The sequence below is a fragment of the Metopolophium dirhodum genome, chromosome 6, assembly GCF_019925205.1.
Source record: "Metopolophium dirhodum isolate CAU chromosome 6, ASM1992520v1, whole genome shotgun sequence".
NCBI classification, from domain to species: Eukaryota; Metazoa; Arthropoda; class Insecta; order Hemiptera; family Aphididae; genus Metopolophium; species Metopolophium dirhodum.
In genome coordinates this window covers 8,976,292-8,992,728 of record NC_083565.1, presented here as the reverse complement: position 1 = coordinate 8,992,728, position 16,437 = coordinate 8,976,292, and the positions used below count along the sequence as shown (strand labels likewise).

Sequence of the window (16,437 nt, the reverse complement as noted above, 5' to 3'; positions counted from 1 at the left end):
GCTACAAGGAACCTCTGAATAATATAGGTACCTAACATCATTATATGCGTCTTACGCGCTTACCTATATGCGCCGCCCTCGGATCGTTATCTACCTGGAATGAGCGACGTGTATTTGGTCGGACCCTAAATTACGTGGTTCGCAATTAATATAATATTATAATACGATATTATTTATAAATGCTATACACAAAGATACACCACCAGACTCTACCGCTGGAATTTCGTAGCACTGTCTATCAGGACACCACTATTAATAATAGGTAGGTCGTAGGTAGGTAGGCAGGCACTCGTCAATGCGAAAACGGTTTGATCAGGAATCGAATGACAGGGCAGGCGAGGAAAAAAAGATCGTTGACGACTGCGTACTTCTAGATTTTTTTTTAGAATTTTCTAGACTTTTTAAGTCGTTTACGATGAACAACACTTAACACACTTAAGCAGTATATATATATTTGCCAATCCTGGGACAACTCGTCCTCGTCTTTTGCTCGTCTTTTGCTCGTCCTATTGTGTTCATCGTCGTTTCTAGTCGGTAACGTAGCCGATGTATTTTATTTACATACGCGCATGCGCTCGTCGGTTCACCTGCCCGCAACGTAGCCGACGAGAAACGACGACGACGAACACGAACACAACTCGTCCTCGTCTTTTGCTTGTCCCATTGTGTTCATCGTCGTTTCTCATCGGCTACGTGGCGGGCAGGTGAACCGACGAGCGCATGCGCGTATGTAAATAAAATACATCGGCTACGTTACCGACTAGAAACGACGACGAACACAATAGGACGAGCAAAAGACGAGGACGAGGACGAGTTGTCCCAGGATTGGCAAATATATTATACTACTCACTTAAGAACTTCACGCTGTCGAAGTCGAGAATCGTTGAAAATCAGAAAAAGTGGCGGACGCAAAGAAAACGATTGACGGCCATCGTTGTAATTGCACGAAGACTGACCGATAGCGAAAAATTATATTATTATTTCTGCGAGTTCACCATACACAACGTGAACCGCGATAACCGAATTGAAACCGTGGTCGAAGTGGCCCACTTGATACCGCGACCGTTGTCCATATTGGTTTACGCGATTCGCAACCCGGTTTAACGGCGACATTTTTCATTGATATGTATTAATGGGAATCTGTTGTAGCCACCCACTGTTTTTCTGTTATCGTCAAGCCGTCAGATTCTCGACGATTTTTGATTAACACCGTTTTCGGATAGCAATTTGAGGGTGCGTAAAGTGTAATGTGCATTGCGACGACATACTAGCGAAATGAGTCTTGCGTATATTATATCTGCGACCCTCATAACTTCAAGTCCAACGAAACCTGAAGGTAACGAACTAAGGACAGCGCTTAAAGTATAAGCACATACCTACATTATCACATAGGTATTTATTTATTATTCACAGGTTACTTGTACTGTGGCGTGTCTACGACTACTATTTAGAATTTATCGTATTTGCATTGTAGTATACCTATATGTATATAGTCTGTACCTTGATAAAATCGTCACATATCCACTAAGTCCAAAAATAATGTAAAAAAAAAATGGTCCCTCATATCATAGTTTAAATTTATGTAAGAATGTCAAATATAATTTGAATAATCATATGATTAAAACATAAAAACGATCTTCCACTCTGTCGTATTTTTATGTGGCGTATGAGGAGTGCTAACGTGAGAGGAGGGGTTGTTTTAGGTGGCTCTATTTAATTATGTAACTCGGGTAAACTTAATTTAAAAATTGAAATTTATAAGGATGGGTGGCAGCACCTTGGCTCTAAAATTCTCAAAACTTGTTTATTTTATTATATCTTTAAAAAAAAATTAAGTTTTAATTTAAACTTAATCGTTTTAGACATCCATTCATGGATTGTTTTAATATATGCGATAAAAATTCAAAATAATGTTGTCACTTGCTTAGTTGTACGAATATAATAAGAAGTTTGTCTTACGGAAAGTTTACTCAGCCATTGTACGACACTGGGTTATTAATTAAAACAGAAATCTAAGCAGACGATCAAAACGTATTGTTACATTTATACAATTGTGTATGCACAATAACCCGCGTGAATTAAAACGATTGTGAATAATAAGGGATACAGAATGACGGAAGAAATCGATTAATCTTAATTGTCCACAAAACACGTCACGATAATATTATACAATATATGATGAAAGAGGGGACATTTTGAATGAATAATGCAATTAACATTGCAAACTTAATAAAAATAAATTAACTGTTAATACAATACAAATCTGAACATTGACCAATATTTTTTTGGAATATACTATAAAAGACATAAGCAGGTATATTACTGTTTTGTTGACGGTTAGACATTTGAAATTTACATTTTCACTTCACAATAATTCAGTATATTATACCTAGCTGAATGCCTAAATGTTAAATTGAATGTCACTGAAGAACCGTTTAACGATATAAAATTACTTAATAGTCTATATAAATAAACATATTATAATATTTATGCACGTTCGTTTACCAAAGTCATTACCGGTTAACATTCAACAAACCGTTTTCTCATACATATTTGATGACCCATTGTAATAACCTATGTATTAGTAATTTACTAATATAGGATAGGTACCTTTTGAGGAGATTAAGTTGAAATTGAAGTCACCTCTTTTAACAAATTTTCTAAAATATTATGTATATTACTCATCAATAAGTTAAGACAAGAACACAGTCAGTAAAACTATAAATAATAATAATAAATGTTTACATTAATAATAAAGCTCCTATTTAAGTAGACAAACAAATTCGCATGACTACAAAATACATGCACTTTATATACATAATGAAACAGACAAAATGTCAGTTAATATAATTAAAGACAAGGGTAATATTAATATATTATAATTTATATTAATTTAGTTGAAGTACTTCTATTAAAAAATATATATATATATAAACTTGCCGACAATGTTTATAGGTAGGTAAGTAATAATTTAATAATAAAATAGTAAATTTTAATACAAAATATAAAAAAAACATTATTATTTCCAGAATAAGAGTACCTACAAGACGATTTTGGTACAAGTTTCAAAGATTTAAAACTATTGACTCCAAAAATAGATAGTGATGGAATCAAATTTAATTTCTACATTCGTAGGTTCCTAAGTAGGTAGTTATAAAATAATAATTACTATCGAATCGTTCCAATAGTACGAGGTTTAACATAACATTAAGTATACTTCTCAAACATGAACTATTAGAGGTGGCCATAAGTCCGCGTTAGCCCCCGCATCAACCATCTGAACTATTGCAGCTACACTTAGACTTCGATGAAGTGATAGTAACACTGGTCATCCGGACGGTCCGGGGCAAGTTATGTTGCATGTGAAATCCCACACCTAAAAATATTATGTTACCACCGTCCCTATAATAGTGATTGTAATTATCATGATATTCGCAGACGCAGCTGAGACGGGAACGGACCGAAGAACGTCGAAAAATGTTTCAGTTAGTAAACAGGAAGAAGCAGGGTGGTGGTGTCGGCGACGATGACGACGACGATTACACGTGCATGGACACAACGCTGGCAAAGTGGAGACATATAATGCCAGACAGCAAACAGCTGACAGACGTTCCAAGCTCCGTGTTTAAAATTGCTGAGAAAAAGCTCATGGGTAAGACCGCACATGCCAGAAATAATACTTATACTCGGGGGACGGATTGGGATGCTAATTTGGTAGGTACTGGAAACCTGTACCAAGTGGCCAATTTTTCATAATCAACCCGCCTTAAAATATATATTATTTTTAATATTCCGGTTCCAAGTGGCATAGACATATTATATATTTACTTATCTAGTAATAAAATAAATACAGTTTTCCTATGTCCATTATAATATTTTTCTTCGGGCTTTTTTTTTGTTTTACTCTAACTTATTAAATAATAAATCATTATTAAATTAATAATAGAAAAACTAGTTTTTTGAAATATTCGTTGAGAATATACCTCGGTTTTTGAGAAAAATTAATTGTGTTCTGGCAGCCTTATAGGCTTCTTCTAAACATATGTTTATAACACCAGTACCTACATAGTTACGATTGTTGATTTTTATTTATTTATTACCAGTACATAGTTACGATTGCTGATATATATTGTTGATTTGTGTTTGTTTATTGTCCTTAGTAACTGTACATAAATTGTATTTGGAGTCATAATTTATTGCGTTGTAAAATACGTTTAGAAACAGGGAATTTAGCACTCTCGAAATGAGAGCTTTCCTAACTTGTTTTTGCAATAACCTTATAAAAGTAAATGTGGTTATAACTTTCATTTTAAAAACAAGGTAATTTTTGTAAACACTTTGAGATGCAGTGCCTATTAAGACACACATTTAAAAAAAAATTCAAAATGACTATGGATTAGGTTAATACCTATACTACATGTGTTCCTTTTAGGTACATTGTGTTAAATAAGTACGGTAATAACTAAGGCTTGGATTTCGATGCATTTGCATATTTTTTCTAAAATGCTTGACATAATACTTTCCAAGAAATGAATGTGTTACAAGTACACACTAAAAATTATGTCGACAACCTTCTTTTTTGGTCATTTTTCGTGTTTTTTGAGGTGTTTGATGTTTGAGTGCATTTTTAAGGCATTATTTTTTTTTAGGTTATTTTTCACCTATTTCTAGTAACATTACGAAAATATATATATAATAATATATAAATACACATATTGTACCAAAACAACATAATCTGGTAATCCGGTGTTTAGATAAAACGATTAAAAAAAATATCTTGATTTCTGACGATATCCTAGGTTAATTCTTGGTAATTTTCTTAGATCATAATTGTATTTTTTGAAAGGCCATTTTTGATATTTGTAAGAGCATTTTTCATATTTTTAACGTCATTTAAATCCTAGTCCTAGTATTAAATTATAATTGTGTAGTCATACACTATCAGCTATTCTGGCATCGATCAAGGCTTTTGATCATCAAGCTAAAATATTTTCAAGCAATATGCCTACCTATTTTTATTACAATTATTATTGCATATCAGTATATTACTATTATATGGATACAAAATGGTTAAGATCGACGTTAGGTACAATAAACATGATCTATATATAATATATATATATATAATAATAAAATGTGTCAAATTGATCAATTCGGCTATTCCGGCCGTCGCGTTGGTGTGGACTGTGGAAATAACAAATGCCGATTGTAAACATTTATCACAATTCACAATATAAAATCATAAGTAAATGCAGTGTTTTCAGTTTAACGTTTGTAATGCTTATATTATATACTATATAGTATAGTGTTACTGTATACTATGTATAATGCACTATAATACCTACAACGTACACGATATTCCGATTACCGTTGGCGTTCAGTGCGATAAAAACTAAAAATGGCACTCTGATAAGTGACGTTGAGATTATTATAACACAGACTATAGTGCCATAGTAGTATATTATAATCGTAGTTGTAGGCATATAAAGTACAAATCTGTGTAAGTACCTGTAATAATAATATATAGACACGTCACACGTGTCCAACTGCAGTATATACAATTAATATATACGTATACTATATAGCTTAAACTATACGTAGTAGTAGTAGTAGTAGATAATACAGATCAGCGATAAACATAAAATGATAATCGACGGTGCCGCCGCGTCCCCGGCCGACCGACCTCACCCCCCTTTGCCCGGGACGTAAATAAAACCCTTATACCAATCCGGGAGCATTTAATAATTCAAAAGACTGAATAAATAACGCACTCGCGTGGCGGGATTTAGTGAACCGCACTATATGCACGTACCGGTATAACTACAACTTAATGGTGACGGTGTAGTGCGTGGTTGTTAATGACAAACTCTCCCGTCCGAATGGACACTGGCCTAGTATAATAATAGTTTATCGATCGCGATTCAGCCTTTTTCCGAAAATATTATTTGTTTGGTGAATAAATTCTAGATTTGAGTTCAAAAACAAAATAAAAAATAATGTTGTATGAAATACATAGGTACACTCAATTCTCATTATAGATAGGTATATATAATAGGTAACCAAATCAATTTGTTTTTCGAGTATTTTTTATTTACCGAACGAATAGTCAATAATTATATTACCTATATACTATATTATTATAACGATATTATCACAATAAGACTTAAAAGTTGTGAGTCTAAATTTTGCATACAATTTTCTATATAATGATAATTGATAATACTATTATGATGTATGTATAATAATATATCATCAAATACATAGTTAATAAATTAAATTTTAAAATTTTTAGTTTGACTTCATCGCAGTTAACGTGGGCAAGTGAAAAATATAACTGTTTGCATTTTAAAACCCTTTTATATGTGTAAGCATTTATTGAATACTGTAAGTAGTAATTTTCTTTTTTAAAACCATTATTATTTAACAAATTTTAAATTTGTCACTTCATCTTATCAACTATTTCTTATACATTATTTTAGACTAATAAATAGGTATTGAAACGTTGTTCATAAACTAAAGATGTGATACAATGTCAAATTTAAAATCTAAAATTTCACAATTATACACTTCATTTTTATATAAAACCATTAGGTATTATTATTTATTAATAGCAATATTATGATAGGTATCTATATTTTCCATTTATACTTAGTAGAGAAAATATTAATTAAATTATAGAACTTTATACTGTGATTTAAATTCGTAAATTTTTTGTTATTATATTTAAAATAGGCAAGTAAGTAAGAAGAGAGAAAAAACACTTTACCCTTGAAAATTTGTCTTAAAATTTAAAATATTAGGATTTTTAAAATGATTATAATATTGGACTTAAAAAATTAATTTATAAGTGTAAAGAAGTCGTTTACAAGTACGTTTTCTAATGAATATAAATTAGGATTAAAACATTTTGGCGAATAACTAATATAGGTACCTGCAGCAAGCCTAGAATCGGCGATGGTCCATGATTTCCCGTTAAAAATATTAAACCTGCAAACTCGTTTATTATTTATTATTATTAGGATGATAATACCTATATTCACGTATAAAATAATAACTATTAACATATTAGGTAATAATATGTTTGTTTTATATTAATTAAAACGATTGTTTTTTCAAAATTATGTATTGTATTATTTATCGATTTAACCGTAACAGTAGTACCTAATTTAAATATTTAAACATTTAATCGTCAGCGTTTTACGTTTTTGTATTATATACAAAATACTTTCAATAAACCATCGCACTGATTTTTAAGTTTGAAAACTAAAATTAGACTGTAGTAATTATAGAAGTAATAAAAGTAGTATTGCAAACCCAGTTCTATATTACTGATACCTTCAGTCATTTTTGGAGACTGATAGAATAATTTTTTTCAATTATAACACAGAAAATGAGGTGTTGGACAAAGTGCGTGAGAAACTCGTACACATTGAAGCGGAGGATCAGCAGCCCAAAAATAAACACCAACCCAGTCGAGAAGATCAACAGCAACAGCAGACGCAACCTCAGCCCACGAAGCTCCAACGCAATCATCACCACCATCAGCCACCCCAACTGCAACACCATCACCATCATCACCACCATCACCAGCAGCATCTCTACCACCACCTCCGACGGCCGTCGAGAAGTGAAGAACCCCGGGACACAGCAATGACGCTGCGCAAGTGGAAAAAGTCCAAAGTGGTCCGGCACGCGTCGTCTGAGTCCGAGTCGTCGGATCAGTCGGAAGCAGTACCGGAAATCCGTGAAACAGTCCAACCTCAGGTCGCCGCTGCCTCACACGTTTCCGGGTCACATCATAGGACCACAGCCGCTGAACTTCCGGTCGGAGGCGCCGTCGTTGAGGATGGAGGTCCCGTGACTGCCGTAGATCAGCCTGTCAAGCAGAGGGCTAGGCTCAAGTTGGCGCAGATATTGTACAAAGAGGCGAGGAGAAGAAGACAAAAATACGTAGAAGAGCTGCAAAATCAACAAGAATAAATAGAAGACAACAGATTTACACCGTAAGTAGTTTGCGTGTCACTTTTGTTTGATTTTACATTTGTTATACGAAAGTCATGTAGGATGGCAGTTAGGCATAACACGTCTCCATCAAAAGTGTACCTTTTCCATTTCTACCAAATAATATATTGACCACGTGTCCACCAAAACAGTTTCTATACTTCGATGTTAAAAGTTGTAATATAGGTACCTATAGTAAGTTTATTTAAAAATAGTAAGTATTGAAAAAACAGTATACCTAATACAATATAACATTTTAATAAAATTATGTTTATAACAATAATAATATTATTCTCTTTACCGGTATCAAAGTCGTGGGTCTGTCTGATAAGTACCCATAAATATATTTATTTATAAAATAATATATTATATACTATAGGTGTGTGGCTTGTGCGTGGACAAAAGTTGGGTGGATCGATAGGTATTCAATCATATTGTTATATATTTTCAAGATATATATCTTTAATATCACAACACATTGAATATAGTATCATAACAAGTATAATTCATGTATGATTGATTTATCACAGCATTTTCATATAATATATTTTGGTTTCTAGATTTAGATAAAATATAACATTTAACGTAAAAGTTTTTATATATTATTGCTATAAATTCCACAAGCGTTATACAACTCATCTTGCCGTTCTATTATAACTTTACCGTTGTTGATTTTCAAAATATTTGATTCCTGTAATCCTGTTTGCCGAAACAAAACCACCGTGTATGCCCATCATTAAAAAATAAATTTTTAAAAATCATTTATCAGTGCAACCTTACATTGTGGTACGTAGGTACAATACAACTTTTAAGTCTCTAGCTATCATAAATATGTACGCTGATTAATCAGCCCAGACATATACTTTTTATTTTGTAGATGAGTAATTAATTATAATTAGTAATTACTTTAATACTTTATGACAGCATCTAGAAACGCTAAACTTAATTTATTTGCACCCTTCAGATAATAATGAATAAATATTTCAAGTATCATGACGGTTGGTCCAATCGCTTTGTAAGAGATAGCGGAATGATAATGTAATATACGTTGTGATTAGAGATAGAAAGGCTATACTTCGCTCGGGCCAATAATAAAAATTGATCGTGTATAATTATTATTCTAATATATTATTAGAAAGAGATATTAAAGTGTCTATACGGTAGGTACAATAAGAAAAAAACAATTATAAACTAATTGTAAAACTAAATATATATTAATTTGTATTTATTAAACAAATTAACATTGCATGATTAAAATTAGTGTTTTGAATTTAAAAATAAAACTATATTATAATATAAGTAATTACATTTTTTTTATGCCGACACAGAGCTATTATTAGTGCTTAATTATTTTTATAATAATTATAGTTATATAAAAATTATTTTATTAATATGTATATTCACAGTTTTTCAGTATAATATATACCACCTACCCATGATCTAATAAACTAGGTATGATGCACACATCGTGATACGCATCCTCTTCACCCGCCGACCATCACTCTGACAAAAAATGGCGCTGGTCTTTCGTCGTTTTTAAATTTCTCATTATGATAATATTATCTAAACCAATGAAAAGTGGCAAAAAGCCGTCGCCATCTTTGCGAAACATTATACGAAAATTCGTTGCCATCATACCTAGTTTATTATATCATGTACCTACCTAGTGTTCTAAATAAACTTACTGAATTACAGATTTTAATAGTATAGAAATTGTTTTGGTGGTTATGTGGTCAATACTCATTTGGTGAAAACGAGTATCGGTAGAAAAGGAAAAGGTACATTTTTGGTGGTCACGAGTATTGAAGGGGGGAGGCACACTTTTGGTAAAACAGATACCACCCGTTTGCTTATAAGTTATAATATACCATAAATTATCTGCCTTTAAAAATACTGTACATCATTTAGGTATAACAACCATCTGCGCCCATTTTAGAAATGTTATCTAGTGTTCAATATTCCACTTTTACGTGAATATCGAAAATCTAACAAATTGTTTGGGAACAGAAACAATAGTATATTTATTATTTAATTATTTGTAATCAAGACAAACTCTAACAATTTATTTAATAATAATACAAAATAAATTGCAATATTTCATATTTTAAAAAATACGATATAATTATAGATATAGATTACTTATGTTGATTATTATACCTACATAGTTTTATACTTTTATGGATTATAATAATATAAATATCCAATAAAACAAAAGTGCGATTGGGTTAAAATTGAAATTAAAATAGTAATACTATATTAGTTAAGATTTAAAACACATTTTAACAATATTTTTTGGGTGAATACGATTACACGGGTACCACGATATTTGTAAGTACTTAAACTTTGTCCAAGGGCCAGTTGTACCATCTCTGATTAAAGTTAACCGGAGTTTAATCTGCCGAATTTTCCCGGTTAAATATCTGTTATCAGCTGATTAAGCTTAATCGAAGTTTAACCGAGGCTGGTACAACTGGCCCTAAAGAACACATTTTTTGAAATAAGTGCACAAATTAATAGTAAAATATTATACACAATTTACACAAATGGTTGATGACCCTTAATTTTTTTTAGGAATATATATAAGGAGAAGGTACCTTTTTATCATGAGACGGTAGAGTGTCGTTTTATTCATGGTATTTCCTGTGAAATTAATTAGAATAAATTAGATTAATCAAATTTTAGTAGTTTAGACAATGTATATGAAAATGGATATCAACAATTCAAAAAATTGTAATTAAAATATCTATATGTACATACAATGGAGACATGATCATATAACCCATACCCATACTTTATAACTATGGTCCGGACTTACATGCATTTGCATATTTTTTTAACTGTCCAAAAAGTAGCTAGATAAGCTACAAGTTTGAATTATTGTCAATAGATCCGGAATACAAAGTTTTACTTTGCATATTTTTGCATATTTTGTCATTTTTTGACGTGTACTGCATATTTTTGTATTTTACGAATACAGAAGTGTTTCATATCCATTTGCTTTACTATTATTCGTTCGTTTTTCCGGACTATTCCGGGCGGGTCAACATTAAGGAAAACTAATAATTCGATGTATACGAACAAAGTGATTTTGTTTCATATCAAAAAATATGGATACAAGTCGTATAATATAATACAACTAGGTACCTGGTACACGTATTCCCGCTCCTATTAATTTAATTATTAATTAAAATGCATTTTTGTTTGCATAATTTTGCATATTTGAATGATTATCAGTGTACAAATGCATGCATATTTCGTACATTTTTAGTGCATATAATTTCAGGCCATATTTATAACCTAGTGAAATTATGTGAATAATGTTTGAACCGCCTTAGGTAATAATTTAAGTACTCAGTTTAGAGTTGATTGTGCTTTTTCTTAAAGCCAATATAAGATGACGTTTTTTGTTATTAGTTTATTGCCTATGATATATTATATGATGTATACAAATATTAATACATATAATTATGATACTTGACGTCGACACACCAATTTTTATTTAATTTGTGGGGTTGAACTCATATAGTTATTTTAATAAATAAAATAATTATAAAAAAAAATTAATACGACGATAAACAATAACGATGATGTAAGTTTTTTGAAGTAGTTTATTATATAGAATACGGATAATACGCAAATGATAACCTGTGTGTTACCGTAAACTACATACCCACAAATAACTGAAACAGTCATACTTACATCGGCACACGACCTATAATTTCATTAATAATATTTTGTTTTACAGTTTCAAAGAACATACTTTTCGGAAGCACCGGTTGGATTTCGAATTTGTCCTGACATCTAAGAAAAATCTTTCTCGTCTATATTACAACAAAATACTATAATACAAATTATATTGCATTATATATTAATCAGTGTAGGTGTCAAATGATTAGTTTCTTAGCACGTCATTGTTTATAGTATACCACTGTACCTAGTTCAGAACTATATTATATTATTAAATATCTGCACGTCACTGTTAAAACACGACCATACTTAAGTCTATATATTGAGATTTGAGGCTATATTGTAATCGTGTAGTTGTTGTTGAATTCATAAATTATTAAAAACATATTATATAATTTTACTGAAAAATGTTTAGTCATAATGGTTTAACTTTGAATACAATTTTAATTTTTTTTTTATTAGTATTCTTAAACGTTTAAGTTTGAATACAGTATTTATCGTTATGCTGATTATCTCTTTCTCTTCGAGTCAACACTTTTGTATAATATATATTAAATAAATAAATAATTTATATTATTTATATATATATATATATACTCCGTGTGTCCACAAAAACAGGGTAAACGAAAACACTGAAGTCGATGCGCATGCACAAAATACAAAAGTTAAAAAATTGTAAGTCATTGGAATTTCGAAATTTATGCCCCAATAGTTTAGTCACATGTCCCGCAAAAAGAATTAAAAAATATGCGTAGGTACTGAGTTATAGTGTGTACCCTGATTTTGAGTATACACGGTATATATAATATATACTGTACTGTTATAGCACTAAATATAGATACTCAAGTCAAATATTGTATATATATTTAAGAGGGTGCAGCTGCGCTCTTCGCATATCAGATACACATATAAGACATTGATATACCAATGAATTTGAATTTCTTATTTTGTGATACGTATACTATAAGCTATAATACCATATAGTTATACAATTTAGAATAACATGATACGTAAGTTCAAATACCTAACCTAAATCTCTATGTAGATAATATTTTTCAATATTTCATCGTAGATACATTTAAATAAATTAAATGAATAAAGTTATTAGGAGTAATCATGCAAATCTCAAGATTTTGTAACCATTTTTTAAAGAAATATAACCGCGATGGTTATTTTTGTAACTTACAAGGAATTGTATAATTTCAATTTTCGATACCACGTCTTCCCGCTACTTCGATACCTTTCAAAACGATTTATTTGACATAGCAAAATGTTCATAAAATTAATTGATGTGGTATTGGAGTTAAATCAAGAATCTTAAATTTCGGGTAAATTTTGGTTACCAATGATTAGAATATGTTATGAAAATTCTACTAAATATAACCATTTTGGTAAGTACTAGCTTATTAAGTACTAACTACCCATGACGCGGAATTCGGCTAACTTAGAATAGTTTCTACAAGATTTAATTAAAGAATTTTTGGATATATTTGGATATAAAATTTTACAGATGCTTGAGAAAGTTTTGTACAACAATTTTGGGTTTTGGCGTAACGATATAATTTTCTGATTTAAACAAATATTTTGTATAATTTTATTTGTTTTTATCACTACTTTTTGTTCACAAGCAAGAAATTCTAAAAAAAGTTTTAAATGTATAAATAATAATAATTATTATATAGGTAATAAATTATATTGATCGTGATAATAATTTATATTTTATTGATATTATTAAATACATTATTAATCATGTTTTGTTGTTTAATTTTACTCTTCTGTAATGTTTTTAATTATTGTATTAGACTATGTAATTAATAATTGATCTACTCTTAACCTAAAAAATATAGGACCACAGTCCACATGTAAGTATTATTTTTAGTTAAAGTTTAATATAGGACATTTTCTAATTATTGTGCGTGTTACTCCCATATTCATTAATTTACTAACATTATCATATTGCAATCAAATATTAATTTATTATGCATCTAGCATTTAGTAATATTGTTCGTAATATGAATATATTATTGTATTTTATTTTTTGAAATTTATTTTAAAGAGTTCATTAAAAAAATATTTTATTTGGAAAGAGTCAGGACCCAAAAGTCAATGGGTGTCAGCCACCAGGCTTTTCGGTATTATTTCGGAATCTGACAACTAGTCTGTTTGTTTTACCTACACGTTAATCGGGGTACATAGACTCGCCGCCGTAAATATTAATATTATAACGTATAGTATCGTCTTACTCGAAAATTCCCAAACTTTTTATGGTACGGCTCATTTGGGAATATTTTTAAATTTTGGCAAACCACAACACACTAATGACCTTATTTTTTATCATATATGTCGCTACTTTAAGATGACTTTTAGTACAGTAGCGTTGTGATGACACGTCACTGGTGCACTCATAATTTTCGAGGATTATGATAAAATAATTCAATAATAACATGTGAACTAAACTTCATTTATACGAAAATAATTGTATAATATAGTTGCACGGAAAATACTATATAATATACTCGTATTAGAAGTTTAAAATATATATTAAATTCTATAGTAATCTAATATTAATTATTAATTATTATAAACAATTTAATATGTATATTTCAAAACATTCCGCGACCCTTCAAAAATACAGTATTGCGACCCACAGTTTGGAAATCTCCGGACTCTATTACTCATTGTAACACCACCATCTATTTAAAAAAAAATACAATACTGGATTCTTTTGTACCTTTTTTTTGTGTGTCGCCTATTCGAGTGATTCCGGCGCAGGGTCCACCCCACCGGCACTGACCACATGTCGACGACACACATTCCACGTTTCACGACGGTTACAGTATATTATTTTAGTGTGTGTAGCTCGCAGCATGACGTTCCTCGATAACGTGTTTTTGCAGAGGGCTACAACAAACCCTCGGCGGAGGTTGTTTTGTTATATGAAAACCAATTTTTGTCCGTATTTGTGTGTTTAAATGGGAAAAAATATATCATTCCAGACAACTGTTATATTACTAATATTAAAAATAATAAATACATAAATATAAGCATGCGTGAATTAAAGTAAAATCATGTGATATAAAAATTAACATTTGTTTATTTTTATTTGAATGTATCGGTTTACTAACATATAATAGAAGAACATTACGTTTAGATAAAAAATAATATTTAATAATATACCTACCTAAATATTCCTATTGATTTAAATAAATAATACAATATTACGACGTGTTTTTATTCGAAACGCATAATGTATGTAAAAATGTTGAATAAGAATGCATTTATCTTACATTTATTTTATCAATATTATTTTTATTGGTCGTGAACGGATGATTCATATATGCAAAAAAACAAAATAGTACTCATAATACTCTTTCTCTGCCCCCTCCCCCACATTCTGATATAAACATAATTATATGTCTGTTGGGACTAAATAAACATTTTCCTGCTCACCTCCCCACCACTGGAAATTGTTGATTTTACGCGTAATCTCATTGCGTGCAAATCACGAAAATAGTCGTGCAAATACATAGGTATTACTTGCATGAAAAAATTGTAATATTTTGAATATTAGAGGGAGGGTAGAGAAATGTACGTTATAATATGGCCACATGGGAGACATGAACGCACGATCGAAAGTTTCAACGTTGTATATTTTATATCTGAATTCAAAACAACTTCCTCCGCCGCTATCGCATACTGAACGCGACAACAGTCGTTTTCGTGTCTATAAAACAATACAGTGTATGCGGTTGATATTTGCAACACCGATGTATAATCGTTAACAGGTGTTTCGGGGAACCAATCAAAAACCGGCTGCGCGAAACGGTCCGCCGCCCAGTAATGATCTTATTCCGCGGCGGGAACCTATATAGAAAAAAATTATCTTCTTACAATATATTTTTCATTTAATCGTGCAAAATAAATAAACTCGTCGTGTGATATGGCGATGAAAAAGCCCATCGTATATTATTGAAACATTTTTCGGGTAAACATGAAGTTATTATTGCGGCAAGAATAGGGTAGGTCGTTCGACAGCAATGTGCAGGTGCGCGGGTACGAGACTGCGAGTGCGTGCCGTAACCGGTAGCAGCCGTATATATAGTACACGACGGTGGCCGTACCCATATTCCGAATTGTAAAAAGGACGTTTCGCCCCCGTCGTTTCGTCCCCGTCTATTACTAAGATAGAACATTTGTCATTTGACCCCCGGGAGTTATGTGATGTTTTTTTACCTGCCCACAGGACGTTTGGTCCCCGGTATTTTAAATCACTACGTTTAAATGGCTTTTTTTAATTTAAAATTTCAAAACGTACAATTTCAATATAATTTATATTACTATGTGGGGATTGCCTACCAACAACTTGTAATAAAATTCCTAAATTAGATTTTTTCGATTTCTGTTCTAAGCTAATAAAATTTGTATTTATAATTTGAATATTGATGTTTAATTTATTCTCAGTTATTTCAACCAATGTCTTCATGTGTTAAATTAATGATAATTTTAGTCTTTCAATACTGTACTCTTACCCTTTGGAGTTATATATATATATTATTTATTAATATTATATTACTATAATTATTATTATTATTAAAACTAATAACTTTTTTTAAATATTATTTTTAGGGATTTCCTAACATGTGAAATTACCAATTTTGTTTGAGTTGTTCGGCGACAAAGATGACGACGACAACGACGATAATATTGACTCACGGGGGCCAAATGTCCTATCTTAATAATAGACGAGGA

At 30.9% G+C, this 16,437-nt stretch overlaps 1 protein-coding gene across 1 annotated transcript in view; it reads left to right on the top strand.

The window, feature by feature from the left end:
• The window catches only part of LOC132947397 (transmembrane channel-like protein), a 60,501-nt gene extending 47,156 nt beyond the window's left edge, over positions 1-13,345 (top strand). Inside the window, exons 13-15 of the mRNA XM_061017673.1 lie at positions 3,439-3,652; positions 7,388-8,003; positions 11,747-13,345. Of these exons, the coding sequence (XP_060873656.1) occupies positions 3,439-3,652; positions 7,388-7,980 (807 nt within the window). The 3' untranslated portion in view covers positions 7,981-8,003; positions 11,747-13,345. The remainder of the gene's footprint in view (positions 1-3,438; positions 3,653-7,387; positions 8,004-11,746) is intronic.
• The last annotated feature ends 3,092 nt before the right edge of the window (positions 13,346-16,437 follow it).